This window comes from Topomyia yanbarensis, chromosome 2 (assembly GCF_030247195.1).
Source record: "Topomyia yanbarensis strain Yona2022 chromosome 2, ASM3024719v1, whole genome shotgun sequence".
Lineage (NCBI taxonomy): Eukaryota > Metazoa > Arthropoda > Insecta > Diptera > Culicidae > Topomyia > Topomyia yanbarensis.
In genome coordinates, this window is record NC_080671.1 from 170,651,757 (window position 1) to 170,671,989 (window position 20,233).

General features: G+C 37.1%; 1 protein-coding gene across 1 annotated transcript in view; it reads left to right on the top strand.

Moving 5' to 3' along the window:
• The first annotated feature begins 518 nt into the window (after window positions 1-518).
• Window positions 519-20,233, top strand: part of LOC131679891 (uncharacterized) — a 55,084-nt gene continuing 35,369 nt past the window's right edge. The window contains exons 1-7 of the mRNA XM_058960642.1: window positions 519-748; window positions 845-1,077; window positions 1,158-1,288; window positions 1,401-1,735; window positions 10,413-10,627; window positions 10,699-10,887; window positions 10,958-11,196. Coding sequence (XP_058816625.1) covers window positions 685-748; window positions 845-1,077; window positions 1,158-1,288; window positions 1,401-1,735; window positions 10,413-10,627; window positions 10,699-10,887; window positions 10,958-11,196 — 1,406 coding nt within the window. The 5' untranslated portion in view covers window positions 519-684. The remainder of the gene's footprint in view (window positions 749-844; window positions 1,078-1,157; window positions 1,289-1,400; window positions 1,736-10,412; window positions 10,628-10,698; window positions 10,888-10,957; window positions 11,197-20,233) is intronic.

The window sequence follows — 20,233 nt, forward strand, 5'->3', positions numbered from 1 at the left end:
GTGCAATTCCGTTCAGTACAATGAAAGTTACTAGCATTCAAAAACTCTACCTACTTTTTCCTCTGAAATTTTGAAAAGGGGCCACCTATATTGAAAAGTACGTCGTACTTATGCTTTCTTGAACATTCGATAAAATTAAGTGATTTTCAAGCTTCGCTTCATACGAAAATTTTCCTGTCAGAAATACCATTCGATACCCTACTTCTATATCAACATTTGAATAGGGCTAATAAGATTTGTAAACAAACTTTTGTTTTGCTGATTTCTCCTAATTTGTTATCATTTCAACACAGAAAACATTTGAAATTGATTCTACCAAGGATAAAGATGTTGATTCATGTGTATTTTTCATGAAATTTAACTCGGTAGCGGAATAATGAGCGAAATAAGTTTGTTTACAAAAGTCTCATTAGCCCTTTTGAAGAATTTCTATTGACTTCTTCTTTGTCGTAGCATACAATCTTGTATGCAATTTCAATCTCATTGCCATGCGCAAGTCGTTTGTCGTTGAAATACCTTTTAGTGATAGTACCTATTTAGTATTAGATAATTATTTAATTTTAAGGGTGAAAAGTCTAATAAAACACAATTCTCGATCGCTATCGAAAAAAGAGAGGTGCACTCGTGAGGAAGTTGAAAAATTGAACATTGCGTACACCAATAATCAAAATATCACATCTGTTGATGGCCAACGACGCCAATTTCTTCTCCCACCAGTACCGACACCAGCTCAAGGCATTGCTAGCGGGTATATAAATAAAAGCAAAACAACTGCCCCTCGAACTTGCCTCAATTAATCACCGTATCTGACTACAGCTATCCGCTTTTCACCTTTTCCACCTAGTTCATCTAATAACCATCGGGTACGGTGTCACGGTTGGATGGACGGCCCCAATCATCCCACTTCTGCAGTCAGCCGACACACCCCTCCCGAGCGGTCCCATCACGGTAGAGGAAGCGTCGTGGGTGGGATCCTGTCTGTGCATCGGTGGAATGACGGGAACAATCCTGTTTGCTCTGATTCATACGTATTTCGGCAAGAAAGTGGGACTGCTGCTGCTTGCCGTTCCTCACCTCGTACGTATATTGTGGGAGGCAAAAAAATAACTCAATTGAGCTGTCGACAAGATATTTACCATTTGTTGGTATCCCACCAGATTCTGTGGACTCTTCTGATGGTGGGTGACAGTGTCTACTACATCTACGTTGCACGGGTCATGTCCGGACTCACCGGGGGAGGAATTTGCAGCATCCTACCGCTGTTTGTGGCTGATATTGCGGACAGAAAGTATGTCGTCGGTTGCAACCTGCTCACTGTAGCGAGCAATGTGAGCCAATTCTACTCACAATTTATTGTGCTTTCAACTTTTGTTTACTTCTACCATTCCATTTTTCACTAGAATCCGAGGAACGCTCGGTTCGTTAACGATTCTGCACATAAACTTTGGCCTGCTGGCATCGTACATCGCTGGGAACTACCTATCGTACTACACGATACCGAAAGTTATGCTTTGCCTGCCGGTCGCCTTTCTCGGGCTGGTTTGTTTACTGCCGGAGACGCCATATTGTTTGCTGCGGAAGGGAAAAACAGACGAGGCGGAAAAATCATTGATGTTCTATCGGAACATTCCGGACGCGTCACGCAAGACGCTTGTTTTCGAATATGAGTTCGAAAGCTTGAAGGCATTCACCATGGCCGAAAAGAGCAAACAAAGCTTAACTTTTGCCGATTTCAGTAAGTATTCAATCAATTTACTAATCACTTTTAGCCAATAACTTATAAAACCGCCAAAACCATTATTCATAAACGTTTTACATTATGCTTATGCTGTTACCTGCATGGTAACACTCAACTTTATTGTTAACCCTACATAACAGAAAGGGTGTACGTGGAACTTATTTACGGCAAGTTTCCTTGCATAAAAAATTGTGAGAAAATCGTATGATTTTGTATTAGGAGAACTGGGCCTAAGACAGACATCTTAAGGTTAAATATCAAATAAGACTCATCCATTGACGCCTTACTTGTGAACTGTACGCACTGTACTGTCATTTACGTCATATTCCATCTACATAGTTACTTATTCTAATAAAATTTCAAACAGAACGATGTTTAAAATGGCTGTGAAAAAGAGGCACAAAATCGGTATTTCAAATCTGAGATGGGAAACACGGACATCTGGCAATGGTATGATGGACATGCAGCGTTGCACAGTGGGACCGGGCTGGTCAAAACCTCCAAAATTAAATACCTAAAGCTGAATTCGCAAAATTTTCGAGGCAATCGATTAAAAAATATAAGTGCTACATTTTTTTTGAACCGTACAAAATCTGCATGAATTCGAGTGACAAAAAGTTTTTGTTCATTCTAATTCATCTCGCTTTAATATGTACTACAATGATAATTTAACAACACGTATAGGCGACCACTTCGTTTTGGTTCACGATTATAGAATTCCAAATATTCGTGAGGTAGATATACAATGTTAGAAAAAACTGAACCTATATGTTTTGGGCTGAGTTATCTGAGGAACTAACATCCAAAAAGCTGATAAAATGCATATCGGTGTTTAAATATCCACGATTTCCCTAAATTTATAAATCATCGTGAACGCATGTTCAAATTTTTTCCCCCTCAAACCTGAACAGAATCAGATTAGCGGTACCTGTTGCCTAATGTCCGCTCCACAAGCCATTTGTTCTTAACTGACGTATCGAAATACGCTGAAAACCGCGAATATGGCCAGATGAATCTTATTATCAGAATCAGCATTACACAATGAATCTGAATGGTTCAACAGCTTGTATGTTCGTGAACCAAATCCACCAAACAATCAACCAAGTAACAAGGGGCCTCTATTCAAGAGAGAAGAGAATACTGATATACTCTGTCTCAATGATACTCACAACTGTTCATCAATATAATGATACGTGCTTATGCAAGCATGTGTGGATATATTCGTTCCTGTTTCTGTTTCCTCGTGTTGTTTCTTCGGTATCCATAGTAGCAATTCATTCGGCTGGGGTGAAGGCAAGCGTTTTACTGAACTGTATTGTGGTTCGTTCAGTTTGAATTTGAATGAATGGTGAAAGCTCTGCACACCTATTTTCCAGTGAACTCTTAACCGATTTTTACAAACTTAATTTCAAATGAAAGATATAATACTTCTATCGACTACTATTGAACTTCATTCAGTACTGACTTTTGGTTCCGGGGTTATAGGGAGGGTTGGGAATTTCTCATTTAAACCGGTACAATTGTATTACCTCATAAATTAAAAGTTTTGATATGAACATCAAATTACTTCGCTGACCTAGATCACTTGATAATTTCGGAAGTCCCTGGTTCCGAACATATTCCAGAACTAAAGCCACTTCGGTGATGACTGAACCAATTTTCTCTAACCTGGTCTCAAATGGAAGGTATAATATGAACACCCATATTCCATTTACCCACTCGTCTACCTAAATATGTTAGGTTGTTCCCAACGCATCATCTCCTCGCAATAATTATCCCCCTGCCCCTCCCCCCCCTTCCACCACGCATTTCAAAATATGCTAATATGATGATAACATTGAACTTACGCTGATTAAGCTAAGTTTCAAGTGTGTCAGCGTCGAAATGTTGCTCATCAGGTTCGTGGCAGACGTACACCCATATATGGCCAAGGCTTCTGTCTTTCACGTTACAATTTTACGCACATTTCATAAGATAGGTATGCAAAAACGATAAAATCAGATTCTATCACAATTGCACATGATTAAGGTCCCTAAACCCCACATTTTTCTACATTGGCGTGAACAAAGTTTTAAGTTGAAATTTGGAAAACAAGAAAGAGTTTGAAATATAATTTTCCTGTCGATTTTTTTTTCGTTTTTATGGAGTATTTTCAATGATCTGTCACGTTACAACCAACATCTGTCACGTTACAGTTATATTATATATGTTTAGTTTTTATACAAGAATAACATTATTCACTATTTTATGTTTCTGGGGGACTTTCTTCGTTTAGGACATTGCACTGAAACTCAACTGTTTCAACTGTACTGTTAAAAACTGTTAAAAAACTGTGTCTTTATTTCATCAACTTAATCTACTTATACTAACTAATACATGTAAACCTTAAAGCTAATTTTCCTATCAGATAGTTAGCTTCATTCTAACGGGCGGGGCTTCGACAGCTTGCCATGAATGTTTCTTATGTCTAAAGTTACTTCTATGGCTGTTCTATGGCTGTCTCGCCAGTGTGCGCACGGTGTCTTTTTTTAACAACTTTATGCAAAAAAATTCAGCATCTCTGAAACTTCAGGATATGAAAGAATGGGCTTTCCCCTTTCATTTGAAACCAACATCAAAATAATCCGTCGGGGGGTCTAGAGCAACTTTTTTTTGAAGTTTTTTTCGTGAAAATATAGATTTTACAATAGAACTAGTTCATATTTCTGTCCCTAGATGGTGCTTTAGACATTCGAACAACACTAAATGTGAGAATCTGGTAGATATTTTAATTGTCTACAACTTTGTTAACAACTAAAAACCGATTTGAAATTATCCGATAAAGTTGTTCAATATTTTAACGAAGTCTAAGTTAGTTTTACAAAAACCCTAGTGGTTTGTAAGTCAATTCACACGCACTTTTTTCATTTGCCAAATACCTGTGTAAAGTTGAACCGTGCATTCAGAGGAATTTGAGAGCTTGGAAAGTCTCATCTTTTAGCTGAAAATTATAATTCCAGATTCCACCTGATATAGGGCACCATTAATATTTTTGGGATGAAAAGTCTTAGATAAGTGTTGACCAAACTAGTATGATATTAATATTCTTTTCCAAGATGGTGAGTGATTCCTCCCGCAGAAACAGCTTTTTCAATGATGTATGCTTTCTTTTTCATTTTTTCGATTGTTCTCGGGGATGACTGATAACTATTCTTGCATTAACCTCCTACTTTGTTAGCATCTTCGTATAAAATTCACTTGTCCTGAACTTCAACCTTTATATTTGAACAAACTCAATGAAACTGTTAACACCATTGCAATATTTCGCGAATTTCATTGCAATGCTTGGTTAAAAACGTTGATTTTCTTTTTCAAAATTAACTCAATATGACAAACAGTGAACAAAAAACTTTGAGTTTTTGGATCAAGATATTTTTTTGGGATATATTCGTGGATTTGTATGTATATAAGGATTTTCTTGTACTCAAACCATATTTTATTTTCAAAAGTAATACATTTCGCATAATCTAGGATCAATTTATTAACGATTTCTCACATAATTCATAGGAAATGGCCGTAAAATCCAACTGCCACAATATACTTTGCGGAAAAATTTAAATAAATCGTTTCACGCTAACCACTAATTTGGACAGTTACTTCTGTGGTTTGTGTTCAATTATAAACTGTGTGTCCCAACATTTTTGAACAGAATTATAATAGCTGACTTAAACGATCATAACCTAAATTATGCGACGGATGGTCCTTTCTAAAACATAAATGTAAGCAAACTCCTGTAACCAAGCAATACTTTCCGATGAATGGTAGTTCCTTCGAATCTATCGGGAAAGATTACAAACTTGAACCAAAAGCACAAATAGTTTTCTGTCTCTGTCAAACATCCTAATTTTCAGAAGGTCCATTAGAATTGCCAACGAAGAAGTTGTAATGAATCCCGTCAAATCATTTCATGCCACTAAACCCAATTATTTTTTTTTGTAGTGAAATAAGTGGGAGAAAATATATTTCCAAACCACTAGGTCTTGTGTGAAACTATCTTAGATATAACTTCGTTAAAATCTTAAACAACTTTTTCGTGTGATTTCTGATCAATTTTTAGTTGTCAACAAACTTGTAGACAATTAAATTTTCTTCCAAATTCTCACATTTAGTGTTTTTCGAATGTCTAAAGCACCATCTAGGGACATAAATATGAACTAGCTCGAGTAGTAAAACCAATATTGTTACGAAAAAACTTCAAAAAAAAAAGTTGCTCTGGACCCCCCGACGGATCATTTTGATCTTAGTTTCAAATGAAAGGGGAAAGTCCATTCTATCATATTCCGAAGTTTCAGAGATGCTGAATTTTTTTGCATAAAGTTGTTCTAATAAATACACCGTGTGCGTATTTGTTTATGGAGAAAGGAGGGGCTAAGTCAAATAGTCAGTTCTCGCGTCATGTTCTCTCGTTCGGTTTACTTCGGTATTTTGAGCTGACCTTGATGGCTTAGTCGGTGCTGGCTATCTTAATGTGTGTCAATGTTTTGTTTGTTGGAATTTGCTGGCTTATGGCTTTACCGTTCGGAAGGCATGATTTATTACGGTCAAAGTTTGAGGTTTCGTTCTTGGTTTTGGACTTAAGTTTGTGTTGTTTTATTGCGTGCTAGAAACATGGGTATGTTTTGAGATTTGGACATAAGTTTGGTTCTGTGGCTTGTATGTAGATCAGTTTTCCGGTTTGGATGTAGGTCTGTTTTCGAGGTGCTAAAGATGTAAGTCTGTTTTAGAAATGTGTTTGGTTGATTATTACTAGCTGTGAAAAACATAGTTGTTTGGTACTGTACATGTTGTCTTTTGTACGAAGTGGGTTTTTGTGTCAATGGGGCTAAGTGTTATGCTTGGAATTCATGGTCTGAGTGTTTGTGTGAAATTTATTTTAGCGTTGTCAGTAATTCTCGTTTGGTATGGTTTCGTCATGTTCGATGTAAGATTTTCGAGTCGTGGGAAACTATCGGTTTGAGATGCGATGTGGCGTCGTAGGTTGGGTCAATTGATATTATGTTTGGGGTATGGTTGATATTGGTGTAGTACAGGTACAGTACAGGTATAGTTTTAATCAAGCAAGGATATCGGGACAGACATACACAAATCATTCTTGATCCGGAAGCTGAGTATTTAAGAGAAATCTTATTTTATTTTATTTTTTTTTTTATTTGGAAAACATATTGGTTTTGATGAGAAAAGGGCGTAATTTTACGAGTAACATTTTATGCCGAAAACAATCTAAAATAACTTGAAAACAGCTAAATTTTGAAGGACAATTTTCAATGGGAATTTTGAATTGAAAAAAAAAACATTTTGTAAAACATTCTATAACTCAATTATTTAAAGATGTTGCAAATTAAATGAATTTTTGAAAAATGATTCTAGTTTTTGTCATAATTTTTGAATTTTTTTTATTTTCTCATTAATGCAATTATATTTTTTTTATTTGCAATTATATTTCAAACATGCTGTGTTTTATTGGTTGGGTAATAACTTATTGAATTAGCGTATTTTCACTACTTCATATTCTTGTTCAAAGAAAAACAAAATATTTTGGAAAACTTTTCTTAAGAGCATTTTGCTTCGAAATGTCATTTAGAATTATTATTGTATAAGAAAATTATATTTATAACTGGCATATACTAAGGAATTTAGAAGCATACTTGAAGTCGTTGTTAAAAATGCTTTCTTGCTGATAGCTTCTTCATAATGCAATTACAGTTTCTTATATTTTTAGCCTTGTGTTCACTAAAAATCATTGTTTTTTGTACTTGCATTTTTAAATTTTTTTTTTAATTTCTACAAAAAATATTCACACAAGAATTAATACCTTAGAAATCGCTGTCATACAATTTTGCTGCACAAATGGCGATTTTCGAACAATATTTCTTTGAAAAATGTGCGTTCAATATCTGATACGCCCTTATTAAATATTACTCTTGAATAAAAATGTTAAACAAAACTGTGCAAAATACTTAGTCTCCCATACACACGAAACGTAAAAAATTTCATCAGTATCGAAGATGATCATTATTTTTGATGCAATGTAATCAATCTCGATGGAATTTCTTTACAGCAGAAAATATCTGTCACGTTATATAAGTTCAACGGTTTCCATATTACTGTTTTAAAAAGTAGACTCAAAATAGTAAGAAAAAATGCTGGTTATACATTGTATGCAAACTGTTGGTGTGGTTCATAAAACTTTTTCGGATATTAGATCTGTCACGTTGCAAGTTATTTGTTTTTCATTACTTCACAATTAACATAAGCATAAATCAATTTTCATCTCAAACTTTCAAGCAATATCGTCAAATTTATATTAGACTATGATGGAAAAATGTGGTTCCAAGCGAAAAGTTGAAAACATGGATTTTATTTACCTTTTTATCTCCTTACAGTCTTTTAGCCATTTTCAGGTCATACAAGAATCATCAAAAAGTTATTTTTATTTGTTATTTGTTTATTAAGGTTTTAACCCCAAGGGTCATTCGCCTTTTTCATTTCGTATACAATTCAAAAATAATAGATTACAATTCATAAAATAATAGTAAAAAAATAATCAAGTATTATTGCTGCCTTTCTGGGCGCACTGCTTTCCGCTTCTCGTGTTTATCTTCTTTCTTGGTGGTGAGTAATGGTCAGGTTTACCTACTGTCGCTTGCTGCTCAGTCCCTCTGCCCTCTCCCTCGCTCGTGTTTACGTCCATGTCTTTATCGTTGGAGCTTTGTTCGTCGCTGTTATATTCTTGGTGCTTTTTGTGTTTTTGTGTGACTCTGGTATAGCTGTCTTCCTTCTTGTTTATTTCTTCCTTGCGTACGTTAACTATTGGCATTGGGATACCGTGGAATATTGTTTGTTCGGCATGCATATTTTGACCGGCTGTCTGTGGTTTATCAGTAGATGTCCAAGGCTGTTTGGTGGTGTGGGTTGTAGTAGATGAATTTTCTTTAGTAGTTTTGGCACATGGCTTTCCGTAGTGTGCCGTTTTGTTACAGAACTGGCACGTGGGCGTCTGTCCAGGGTATGTTCAAAGGGTTCTTTGTATGTAGTTAACACCTTGCGATGATCTGGCCTCGAAAGTTAAATAAGACGGTATAGGTTGGTTCAATCGCATTCGCACAACCCGAACACCGTTGGGAATGCCAGGGAAAAAGTTTCTCCATGTGTCGTTAGAGACTGATTCCACTTCTCCATACTTCGACATGAATCTTTTAATATATTCCGTGCCAGTACGAGGTGCCAGATCATAGAGTTTTATTTCAGTTAGATCGAGATCCATATACACGGGGATCTTGGTTTTGACGTTGTCATATTCCACGTCATGTTGCATGTTGTTTTTTGCTACGAAGCTTTCTGCCTCGGCTAAGGAGTTGAACGTTATTAGTACTACATTCCTGGTGTGGTGAAGCTGGACGTGTGAAATCTCTGTAAGACCAAGTTCCATTTTCACCTTGACCAACTGTTCCACCTCGCGCACTGAATGTCTAAGACGGGTTTGCGAAAAATCAATCGCGATTGTGTTCTCCCGTAATGGGCGTTGTTGTTCACTCATTTCACTCGAAGTTAGGTGCAACGGAACTTTCCTGTGTCTATATGTTACACGTACACGTTAGAACGGTGCGGCGTGGATAGTATTTTTTGTTTGTGTGCTGTTCGCAAGCGGTGCGCTATTTGGCTTCTGATCTGTACGAGATGAGGAAGCAGACTGATATCAAAAAGTGTTAATAAATGACAGACATGGAATTTTTTTTTGGGCTCGCCATTCATATTGTTTAATATTAGAGGATATATACATATGGGAAGAAAACAGTTTGAGGCAAATATTGTTAAAAAAATTCGCCTGTGGTTGCCATTTACGGAGCCTTGACCATATACTTACCAAGTGTAATAAGAATTTAATAGATATTTCCACAATATTATATTGAAAGCTATTAAACCATAGCTTTGATAAATGAGAAAGGTACAATTGCAACACTAGGTGGATCAAAACAGGTTTTTATCTTTTTATTAACAGCTTGCCAAACTCAAGCCTTGTATAAAATGTGAATCAGCAGAACAGATTTATCATAAACAGTGGTATCATATTAATACTAAATTGTGAATCTATATTAAAACTCTGCAAAAACTACTTATACATTGTATCCTTATTCGTTACAAGTCAGAAGTTAGACAAGGTGACCTAAAAATGTCATTAGCGCCTCTGATTACCAACTTGATGCAAACAATTGTACACTCAAGTTTTTTTTTTACGCGGTTTTTGTTTGCGCGGTATTTTTTTACGCGATTTTTTTTACGCGGATTTTGAAATTTACGCGGTTTTCATTTACGCGGATTTTGGAATTTACGCGGTATCCATCAATGAGGTTCCCTTTATCGCGGATTCTTAAATTTAAGTGGTCTTCATTTACGCGGATTTTGAAATTTACGCGTTTTTCATTTACGCGGATTTTGAAATTTACGCGGTTTTCATTTACGCGGATTTTGAAATTTACGCGGTTTTCATTTACGCGGCTCGTATCCCCCGCGTAAAAAAAAACCTGAGTGTACAATGGAAATGAGTTAGGATTTCTCTTGAATTGTACACCATCATTCGTTGCATGAATAATAATAATAAATCAAATACGTTATTTGGTGACATATCTACTTTCAGCGACACCGGCCGCAATTCGTGGTCTTTCCATTGGCCTATTTGTTGTGGCACTGAATCAATTCAGTGGCATCTTTGCCATACTAACCTACGCCGGAACCATTCTACAGGCATCGGGATCGTCCGTTGAATCCAAGTACGTGTTAATTCTGCTAGCTCTGATAAACATCTGCGGCAACCTGACCTCGTTTGCAATCATCGATAAAGCCGGTCGCAAGGTATTAATTGCAAATTAGAGCCAAGTGGCCATCGGCACTCTATTGTACTATTTTATTTCCTACATTCGCAGATCTTCTTGCTGATTTCGACTGTAGGTGTCGGAGTGTCCCTCGGTCTTATGGGACTGCATTCATACTTTTCCGATTCGAGCGACTACTCCTGGGTACCGGTACTATGTCTGACTTCTACAATCTACGCAGCAGCACTCGGCATCACGAACGTGCCATTTTTCATTTTGCCGGAAATCTTGCCCCCCAAGGTGAGCTATCGTATATAGAGGATAATTAATTGAACTACACTTTCACTCACCTTTTGGAATTATTTCACAGCTCCGTAGCATCGGCAGTACCATCAGCATGGTTTCACTCTGCTTTTTTGCTTTCATTATGGTGAAGGCATTTCCGATTCTATTGGAAAACATACAAATCCATGGCACAGTTTGGATTTCGACCGCAGTGTGTATAGTTGCCGTACTGATTATAGTGTTTTTGGTTCCGGAGACGAAAGGGAAGAATCTGGTTCTAGAAGAGGAAAATAACTCAAGCAAGTCCAGGGTGGATGTATTTTAGTAGAACGTTGCAAGCTCTAATTTGTAAATAAAAAGGCATCCTCGGCTGCTTTATTGTGTTTGTTTAGTTTTTCCATTCCTTATATAACGAAAGGCCAACCCAAAACTCGATTTGTAAATCGGAAGCCGGATGTCATGTCGTCGATGTTGTGCTATCTTATGACAAACACCATTTTGGGGTAAACTGAGTTAGATATGCCACATTACTCGTCTAAAAAATATCTACAAAGTGGTGTTTTCAGAATTTTGTCATACTGGTTGGTTGCTGAGATATAGCGCAAAACGTTCTGAGAAATTTTTAATTTTTTGCTTCAAATGATTGTGTCGTAGGATTGGCTCAATTAATCTTCATGTAAAAGATGTTTTTACGTGTAAAACTATCTGAGGAACACAATGGAGTCATCATTTTCAAAACAAAAATACACGAATTGAGAGAAAAATGCAGTTTAAGTTGTAAACTGGAAATATAGCATATTTGGCAACACTGTAACCAAAAATAACTATTTTTTCTAGATTCCCTGACTCATTTCCTTCCAAATGCATTTAATCGATTGTTTATAGACCAAATGAAGCCAAAGATATGAATAAAACTTAATAATTGATGATTTTTTTCTTTGGAAAATTTTCTATGCACGATTATGACACGCCATACAAATTTTGTCATCTATACATACTACAGTGGCACGACTTAGAACAAAAGGTGGACTAATGTCCAAACTTTTCCGTGTCGGTTCATATAGGACGTTTTTATGTAATTTTGGTACGCTGAGTTCGTTTTCGATATTAAAACATTTCAAAAAGGAACATTTACTATACATTAGGGTGTCTCAAAAAAAATTTTTTTTTCTAAATCGTTCTTAAAATTTGTGTATGTTAATTTTCGTATGCTAAATCGTTTTTTGATATTAACATTTGCAAAAAAAAATCATTATACATTAGGGTGGCTCAAAAATAATTATTTTGTTGCGAAGGTTCAAATTTTTTTGACATTTTTGTGCGCTGAATTCCTATGTTGGTTGTAGAAAATAGAAATTAACTTTACTACTTATTAGAGTGGCTCAAAAGTGAATATTTTGTCTTTTATAAAGATTTCTTTCAATTGTAATTCTGGAATTTATTTTCAGTATTGAAACGAATTGATTCTCATTATGTGGCTTTAGAAACGACTATATTATTTTTAAGAATCAAATAAGATGTGATCGACTAGATTTTTTTTTCATTTTCAAAATAAACATTTTGAGCGTCTTAGTGGAATATTGATTTACATTCACTAATCAACGAGATGGTTAACGATTTTGTTTTCGCAGGTGTGTTTTAAGTTGCTAAGATTGCTTATTTCATACCTTAAATTAAAACAAATCCAAAATCCTTTTTTCGCGTATATGGTTCAGTTAAAAATGGTCTTATTTTATTAGGATAATATCGCATACTCTTAAGCTATATCAGCGCTATGCAAACTCGGAAAAAATAGTCTCACCAAATGACTAGAACTCAACTGTGTTCACTCAATTTGACAGTTATTGCGTAAGTTAGAAAAAATAGTTCATGAAACATTTTATGACACATTTCAGATGGTTGAAAATATTTACTGAATTTTAAACATTCTTAATTCTTTTACCACTTAAAAACCATACTTCCCATTCGGCTCCTTACTCTTGATTACTAGTAAAACTCTTGTAGATCATGCTCTAAATGCTATTTGAAAGTTGTGTATAAATTAGAATAATGATTCTAGTCATAAAGTGAATATTCAAATTAAATATCATTAATAACCATGCGTCTCCATTCACAGTTTTTTCAAATTTTGACTGCTTATCGCAAGTTTTCGCAAAACTAGCATAGGCTCATTTTAAAGAGAAAATGAAAAGTTTTCGAATGAGTATAGTGTGATCGCGGGCATTCACGGGCGTCGTTGTTGTTATCGCTTTAGAATTTCGAATTCAATAAAAATTCATGACAAACAGTTATATAAACACTAACTAAACTAACTAGTGACTTATTTTTACCGATTTTACGATATAATTTTATCACACGGATAATTTTGGTGAAGTAATGCAATTCATAAAATCAACCGTTTCTTTGGAAAACGAGAATAACCGTATGTAGTTCCTATGGTGAAATAATGCAAATAACACTTGAGTTATGCCCTTCAAAAAGCTGTCAAAAATTCATTTTGCATTTAAATCACCTAAAATCTCGCGAAAATGTCTCTGATGGCTCAGCTGATACTAGAAAAATACTAGTGAGAATATCGCATAACCTTCATATATGGACTTAAGTCCGGGCTCGTCCCACTGTGCACACCTATGACACGTGTGAGTCCGACTTTCGTTTACATTTATAGTAAAAACTCTCAACATAGTCGACCGATCTTCGTAATATTTTAAAGATTAATACAGAGTAGATAGAAGCATCAATTGTCTTCTTTGAATTGTTTATACCATTTAAAAGTTTCAAGATATTCAATCTCAAACTTTAAAAATCGTTTTTTCTCGAAATGTGCTAAATGGCGCTTGTCATAAGATAGCACAACAGCGACGATGTGTCGCCTGTAAACCACTCGACTTAGTTCGTCGTGATATGAAAATGTCACTGTGTGTATATGAAGGTAGTTGCACAATTTTGTCAAATATGGAAGAACCGATTTGCACAAAATTTGTTCCATACGGAAAAAAGTAAACTTAACCCATTCATAACCATGTTGTTTGTGGACAACAACGTTTTTAAACAGCTATAACTTTTGTTTGAGGCAAAATAACTTCACAAAAACAAGTAAGGCTAATAAATGTGACTATTGCCTTTCATTTGAGTATTAACAGTTGTAAGGATCAGCTCTAGAACTGAAGTTATTGCAATTAGTCTGATTGGATTCCGATGTAGAAGTGCTGTCAGGGACAGTTTATGTTTATGACGGAAAACGAATTTTTCATATATTTTCGTTATGTTGCAATATTTTTGAAAACTGATAAAACATATCAATTATTACTGTCTTTGTATTTGTAATTTATTTGTATTTAACAATTTACGGCCATCTGACAATGAGTCTTAATGAACTAAATTAAAAATAATTAACCTAAGGTGATAACAAACGATTTCTAAACTGTGCAGAACTAATGACGAAGTCGAAGTTGTCGGTAAAATCGTTGAAGCGACGGACCATTGCTAGTATCGGGCTATTGGCAGCGTAGTCAGTGTTGCGCATTTCAGTCTGCAGCAGTGTTCGAGGACGAAGGACACGGGTTGGTGCGTAGAGGTTAATTTGTGATAGGAGATCGGGAACATCATATTCGGCGAGAAGAAGCTTAGATACGAAGGTGGCTTGCGACGCGTGTCTACGATCTTCTAAAGTGTGCAGTCCTAGTAATCGACAACGGTCTTCGTATGGTGGCAAGTTCAGCGGATCATTCCAAGGCAATTGACGTAACGCATATCTTATGAATCGGCGCTGGACAGCTTCAATTCTTTGGCTCCAAATTGCATGGTAGGGGCACCAGACGACGTTTGCGAATTCCAACTGTGAGCGCACCAGTGAACAATACAACGCTTTGAAGCACAAAGGGTCCCGGAATTCGTTGGATATTTTGAACATAAAACCTAATAGACGGTTAGCTTTGTCAATGATCGTTGAGAAGTGATGGGTGTACGTTAGTCTTTCATCAAGGATGACGCCCAAATCTTTTACATGATCAACGCGTTGCAGCTGAGTACCAGCAGTGTTGTAGTTGAAAATAAACATGTTCCTCGTTCGATGAAAGCTGATAACAAAGAATTTAGCAACACTAAGAACCATCATGTTTCTTTTACACCAACTATAAAAGGTATCAACGAGATACTGTAGCTCACGGCAATCGGCTTCTTTCCTTATAATTAGAAATATTTTCAAGTCGTCGGCGAAGAACAGTTTCCCTCCACGCATTAAGACGAAAGCAACATCATTCACGAACAGTGAAAACAATAGCGGACCAAGCGTACTACCTTAAGGAATTCCAGAATGGTTGGAAAAGGACTCAGATTCATTGTCACCAATTTGAACAACGACTTTACGGCGAACAAGGTATGATCGAAGCCAACGGCAGAATCTGGCAGTGCATCCAAGTTTATCAAGCTGCGTTAGCAGTATCTCATGGTTAACAGTGTCGAAAGCAGCCTTAAGATCTGTGTAGATCGTGTCCACCTGCAGTTGTTTGGACATTTGTTCCGTGCAAAAGGATGTGAAGGAGACCAGGTTCGTTTCCACCGATCGATCGGGAAAGAATCCGTGCTGACAAGTGCTTATGTAATGTTTACTAGCAGAGAACAGCACCTCGTTGATAAGCGTTTCGAAATTTTTTGACTCGACTCTCAGCAAAGTGATTCCCCGGTAGTTCTCGATGTTGCCTTTGTCACCTTTCTTGTGTACCGGAAACATGACTGATCACTTCCAATTGTAGGGAAATTTTTGCTGCTGAAATGACACATTGAAAAGGTGCGTCAGTGGAATCGCTAAAATATCCGAACATTTTTTCAGAACAGCTGAAGGCATAGCACTTAGTCCTGGAGCATACGACGATTTCGTTTTTTGTATTGCAGAGTGAACCGATTGTTCTGAAATGGTGAATACATCCATATCCACCGCACCAATGGGAACATCACGGGACGCGTTGTCGAGCTCGATGGCAGTTAGCGCATCAGTCGTGAAGACACTCGAGAAGTAACTGGCAAATAGGGAGCACTTTGTCGCCGTCGTAGTCGCTACTTCGCCATTGTAGACCATCCTAGATGGAAGACCCGTTTCCTTCCTCTTCGTATTAACAAAAGTCCAGAAGCCCTTCGGATTTCGTCGTAAGTTTTGTTGGATGCGGTTCACATATCCTTTGTACAGCAATTTATTATAACAGCGGTACTCATTACTGGATATTGCGAAAAAGCGCTTGAGAATAGGGCATCGTCGATTTGTGTACGCACGTAGAGCTTTGGCACGGATGCGTTTCAGATTCCGAAGCATTGCGTTCGACCAGGGAGGCTTCCTGGGAGGTTGATAATTTGGTACAGATTTTTCAACACAGTCAAGGAGTAACCGATTATAGAGATCAACTGCAACATCTACATCCACTTGATCAAGTAGTACACTCCAGTCAATCAGCAACAGTTAGCGGTGTAGAGCTACTAGATCAGTTTTGCAAAAATTACGACGATTCACAGCTAAAGCTTCTTCATACAGTGGTGAACTAATGGTGGAAATGGATATTTCTAAAGCGGGATGATAGTTATCCAAAGGAACGATCACACTGGAAGCTTCACTCACAGAACACTCAGGCAAAGCATTCTCATTGACGAAGACAAGGTCAAGAAAACGAGATTGATGGTTGAAAATCGTGCTTACTTGACGTAGTCCATGAAAAGCCATCCCGTCCAGAAGTAAGCGGCTGGCAGGATTTGTTGTCGAGGATAACGGGTTAGGGTAAGCGTACCCACGTCCAGAAGAAACCCACATGAGTCCTGGTTGGTTGAGAAGAAGCGCACTCTATGGAGTCTAAGTGGAACTGCATAATAGAACAATCAAGTCGTTTTTCTGGAGGAATGTAAACAGCTCCAATAAAGTAATTCTTCGTTTGCGTAGTAATCTTCGTCCAAACTGCTTCAACTGCTGATGAACTATCCACACCAAACTCACAGGAGGCAAGTGCGGAAGAAACAGCAATTAAAACTCCCCCGCCGCGCCCATGGATACTGTTACGAGCACCTCGATCCGCACGATAAACCGCGTAAGAATCCCCGAAGAGCTGCATCGATGTAATCCCAAGTAGCACGCTTTGTTACTGTATAGTATTTGTAACTCTCTTGGTAACAACTTTGTTATGGAAAAAGCGCACTTTGTTTGTATGTTGTGCAACATGTTCCTAATTGCAGCAAAATAATGAAAACAATAGCTGTGCTATTTGCCGAGCACTGGGTAGTTGGATAGTTCTGTTTTAAGGTGGAATGGCAAACAAAGAGGCATTTGCAACTTGTTAGACTGTTTGTGCAAGTTAGCAAAGTTTCTGATTAGTTTCACAACTGTTATTGATGTTTGCATACTTAACACTATTGGCCAGCTCTATAGTTACATAGTTGCACAATCAGTTTAAAAACTCGTGGAAATTCTTTTCAAATATATCCAACAATAAAAAATATTGTGTAGCATTTGTGCAACATTTAAAACTTTCAACAAGTTGCAATTGCTACTTGGGATACGATCATCAAGCCAAGTTTCCGTTAGAACGAAGATATCGTAGTCGCCGTTAAGAGCAGCCAAGTACAAGTCCTCGATTTTCGTCCTTAGCCCTCTGACGTTTTGGTAATACAATCGCAAATCATCGACGTCACGTGCCAAGCGTCCCGACAAATTGCAAGGACGTGATGTACTCGATGGCAAGCTGGAAACCAGAAGGTTTTCAGGAAGCGGATCGTCATTTAAAGCAAAATACTCGCCTGAGAAGGGAGTTGGGAAGACCCCCTCAGGACCTCCGAACGCAGGGCCGGGACGACTAAGCTGGTCGCTGGCTGGTAGCACGACTGCGTCGGGGCGCTCGGGGGCTTCCGTAATGCGGCATGACAGGCGTCCCGATGATGGCAGCGCAGCGTGAATTCGTTTGTGCAGTCTCGGCGATGACGGCGGAACAATGCTTCTGCGTAACGGTGGCAAGTTGTGCAGGAAAGAAATTTGGAAGTCGGCGATGTAACATGTACTACTTTGTAGGGTTCGTCGCGGTTGCGGTAATTACCGCAACCGCGCGGTATTTACCGCACCCGCACCGCAAAATCTGCGGTGCGGTGAGACACTTTTTCCCGCAGATGCGGTGCGGGAAAGAGCTTTTACCGCGCGGTTTTACCGCAACCGCACCGCAAAAAAAATGATAAAGTGATAATTTTGATTATTCTAATTGATAATGAAAGAAAATCTAGCTGTGTCCGATATATTTTGACGCTATTATTTTTACGACATATTTAGGACTAGTTATTTTATACTTCTAAGTAAAACTTCATAAACTAACCATTTCAAATACATAAAATGCAAGATCCAAATAGAGACAAAATTATTAGATCATTTGAAAACAATACATGTTTACTCTTAAATCCAATTTAAAAGTGAATCACTTCTCTCGATTTCTGTTGGAAATCGTGGAATTATGAATCGTTTTCGATATCAATTTGGTAAACACGTGATCACCCTAGTGAGAAATGTTGGTGTTTACCAAATTTTCCTCCTTGGGGTGAAATATAGCATAGTGCTTTCGCATAGGCCTGCTAAGCCAAGACAAGTCTTGGCTTCACTGTGTCTCATCGGCATAAACAGAACTTCTGCTCGGACGGGACATCACGTTTGATCAGTCGTTCGATTGAAACACAAAGTGTGTTTTAGTTTAAATGGATTTGCGTCAAGCCGGCGCTAATCTATTCCGACAAAAAGTTAGTGTCGGTTTCTGATGAGGCGAAGCCAAAACGCAACTGTCTAAGAAATAAGGATTTGTGCCCTCAAGTGCAAAGACTGGTTTTACCAACAAATTTTCACCCAAGTAAGAAATTTTGGTGTTTACCAAATTTTCCTCCTTAGGGTGAAATATAGCATAATGCTACATAACTTTTTTTCGCCTCAAATTTACTATAATTTTCTACCAAATTAGGTCCTAATATTTTTCAGTCAAGACTATTTTGTAGCTTTTTTGAAGCTTTTGTTGCCAAATACCACATAGTTTGACTCCCGTTCACTTCAATTGAAGTTTTTGCCATTGGCTCTTTCATTCATTTTTAAAGGGAGCAATCTTAGTTTTTAAATGATAATACATCTGTTTCTTGAAGAATGCGGAAGTTAGAGTTTTGGGATATTTTGTCCGTAAAACCCCCTATTTTTAAAAATCTGCTGTATGCTACAAAATTTTTTGCAGTTTTTCTAATGTTCAATAATTCTGTGCCGGTTGAGACCGGACTCCTGATTAGATGTAATGTATAGGCAATTTTTTTTCATCAAATATGGCGTCGTTCTTATTAATGAAATACAATATGTTTTTATTTCACTGTATTGGAATATATGCGCTACTATATAGAAGTACTGGTATTTCGACTTTAAATTTTTTTGGTGAAATTCCGTTAAGAATGAAAGGTGGTTTACTACGTAAATGCGAAAATCATCCATTTCATTTTCATATGTCAAAAACATTGAAAATGTGAAAATTTAAAGAAAAAAATATGCAACTTTATTTCTTATTACATTTTTATTCCACATTTTTCAATTAACTGAAGGGTTGCTAAAATAAAAGTTTTTGAATGTATAATGTTTGCCTTAAAATGTAAGGAATTTTATTAATAGAAAATGCAAAAGTTGATTTTTTCATAAACATTACATTCTGAGGAGTCTCTTAAAGTTAAATTTCGTGTGAATAAGAATAACATTTTATTATATATGGTTACACAAATGTACAATTTTTCAACACCATTTTTAAAAATATAAAAAATTTACCGCATTTACCGCATTACCGCGCGGTGCGGTGCGGTAAATAAAGTGCGGTTGCGGTAAGCGGTGCGGTTTTATTATTTTTTTGCGGTTGCGGTGCGGACAATCCATTTACCGCCCACATCAACACCGCGACGAACCCTACTACTTTGGATACGTTTTCCACACAATTGGACTATTATGAATATTCTAAAAAAATTGCATTGAGCATCGGAAGGTAAAGGTTGAGAAGCCTCTAGCACTGCAAGGGAAGCACCTATCTTTATGAAAAAAGGCTTTTCGTGTTTCTTGATCCCACCGTTTTCAAGGAAAAATAGGTTTGAAACCCTACATGCACTAGAAAAAAGTTGGGCATGAAAGGGTTAAGGAAAGCTTCTTATTCAAATGATCAAATATTATTGGCGCTTTCCAAGATACACGCACGACTTTAACAAAACGAAAGCGTAAAATCTCAACGCCAACGGGAACGTAATATTTAGCGGAAAATGGAAACGTAAACTTTAAACGAAAATGAAAACATAACATGCTCGACATTGCGATTAATGCCATCCATCAGAGTCTGTACTG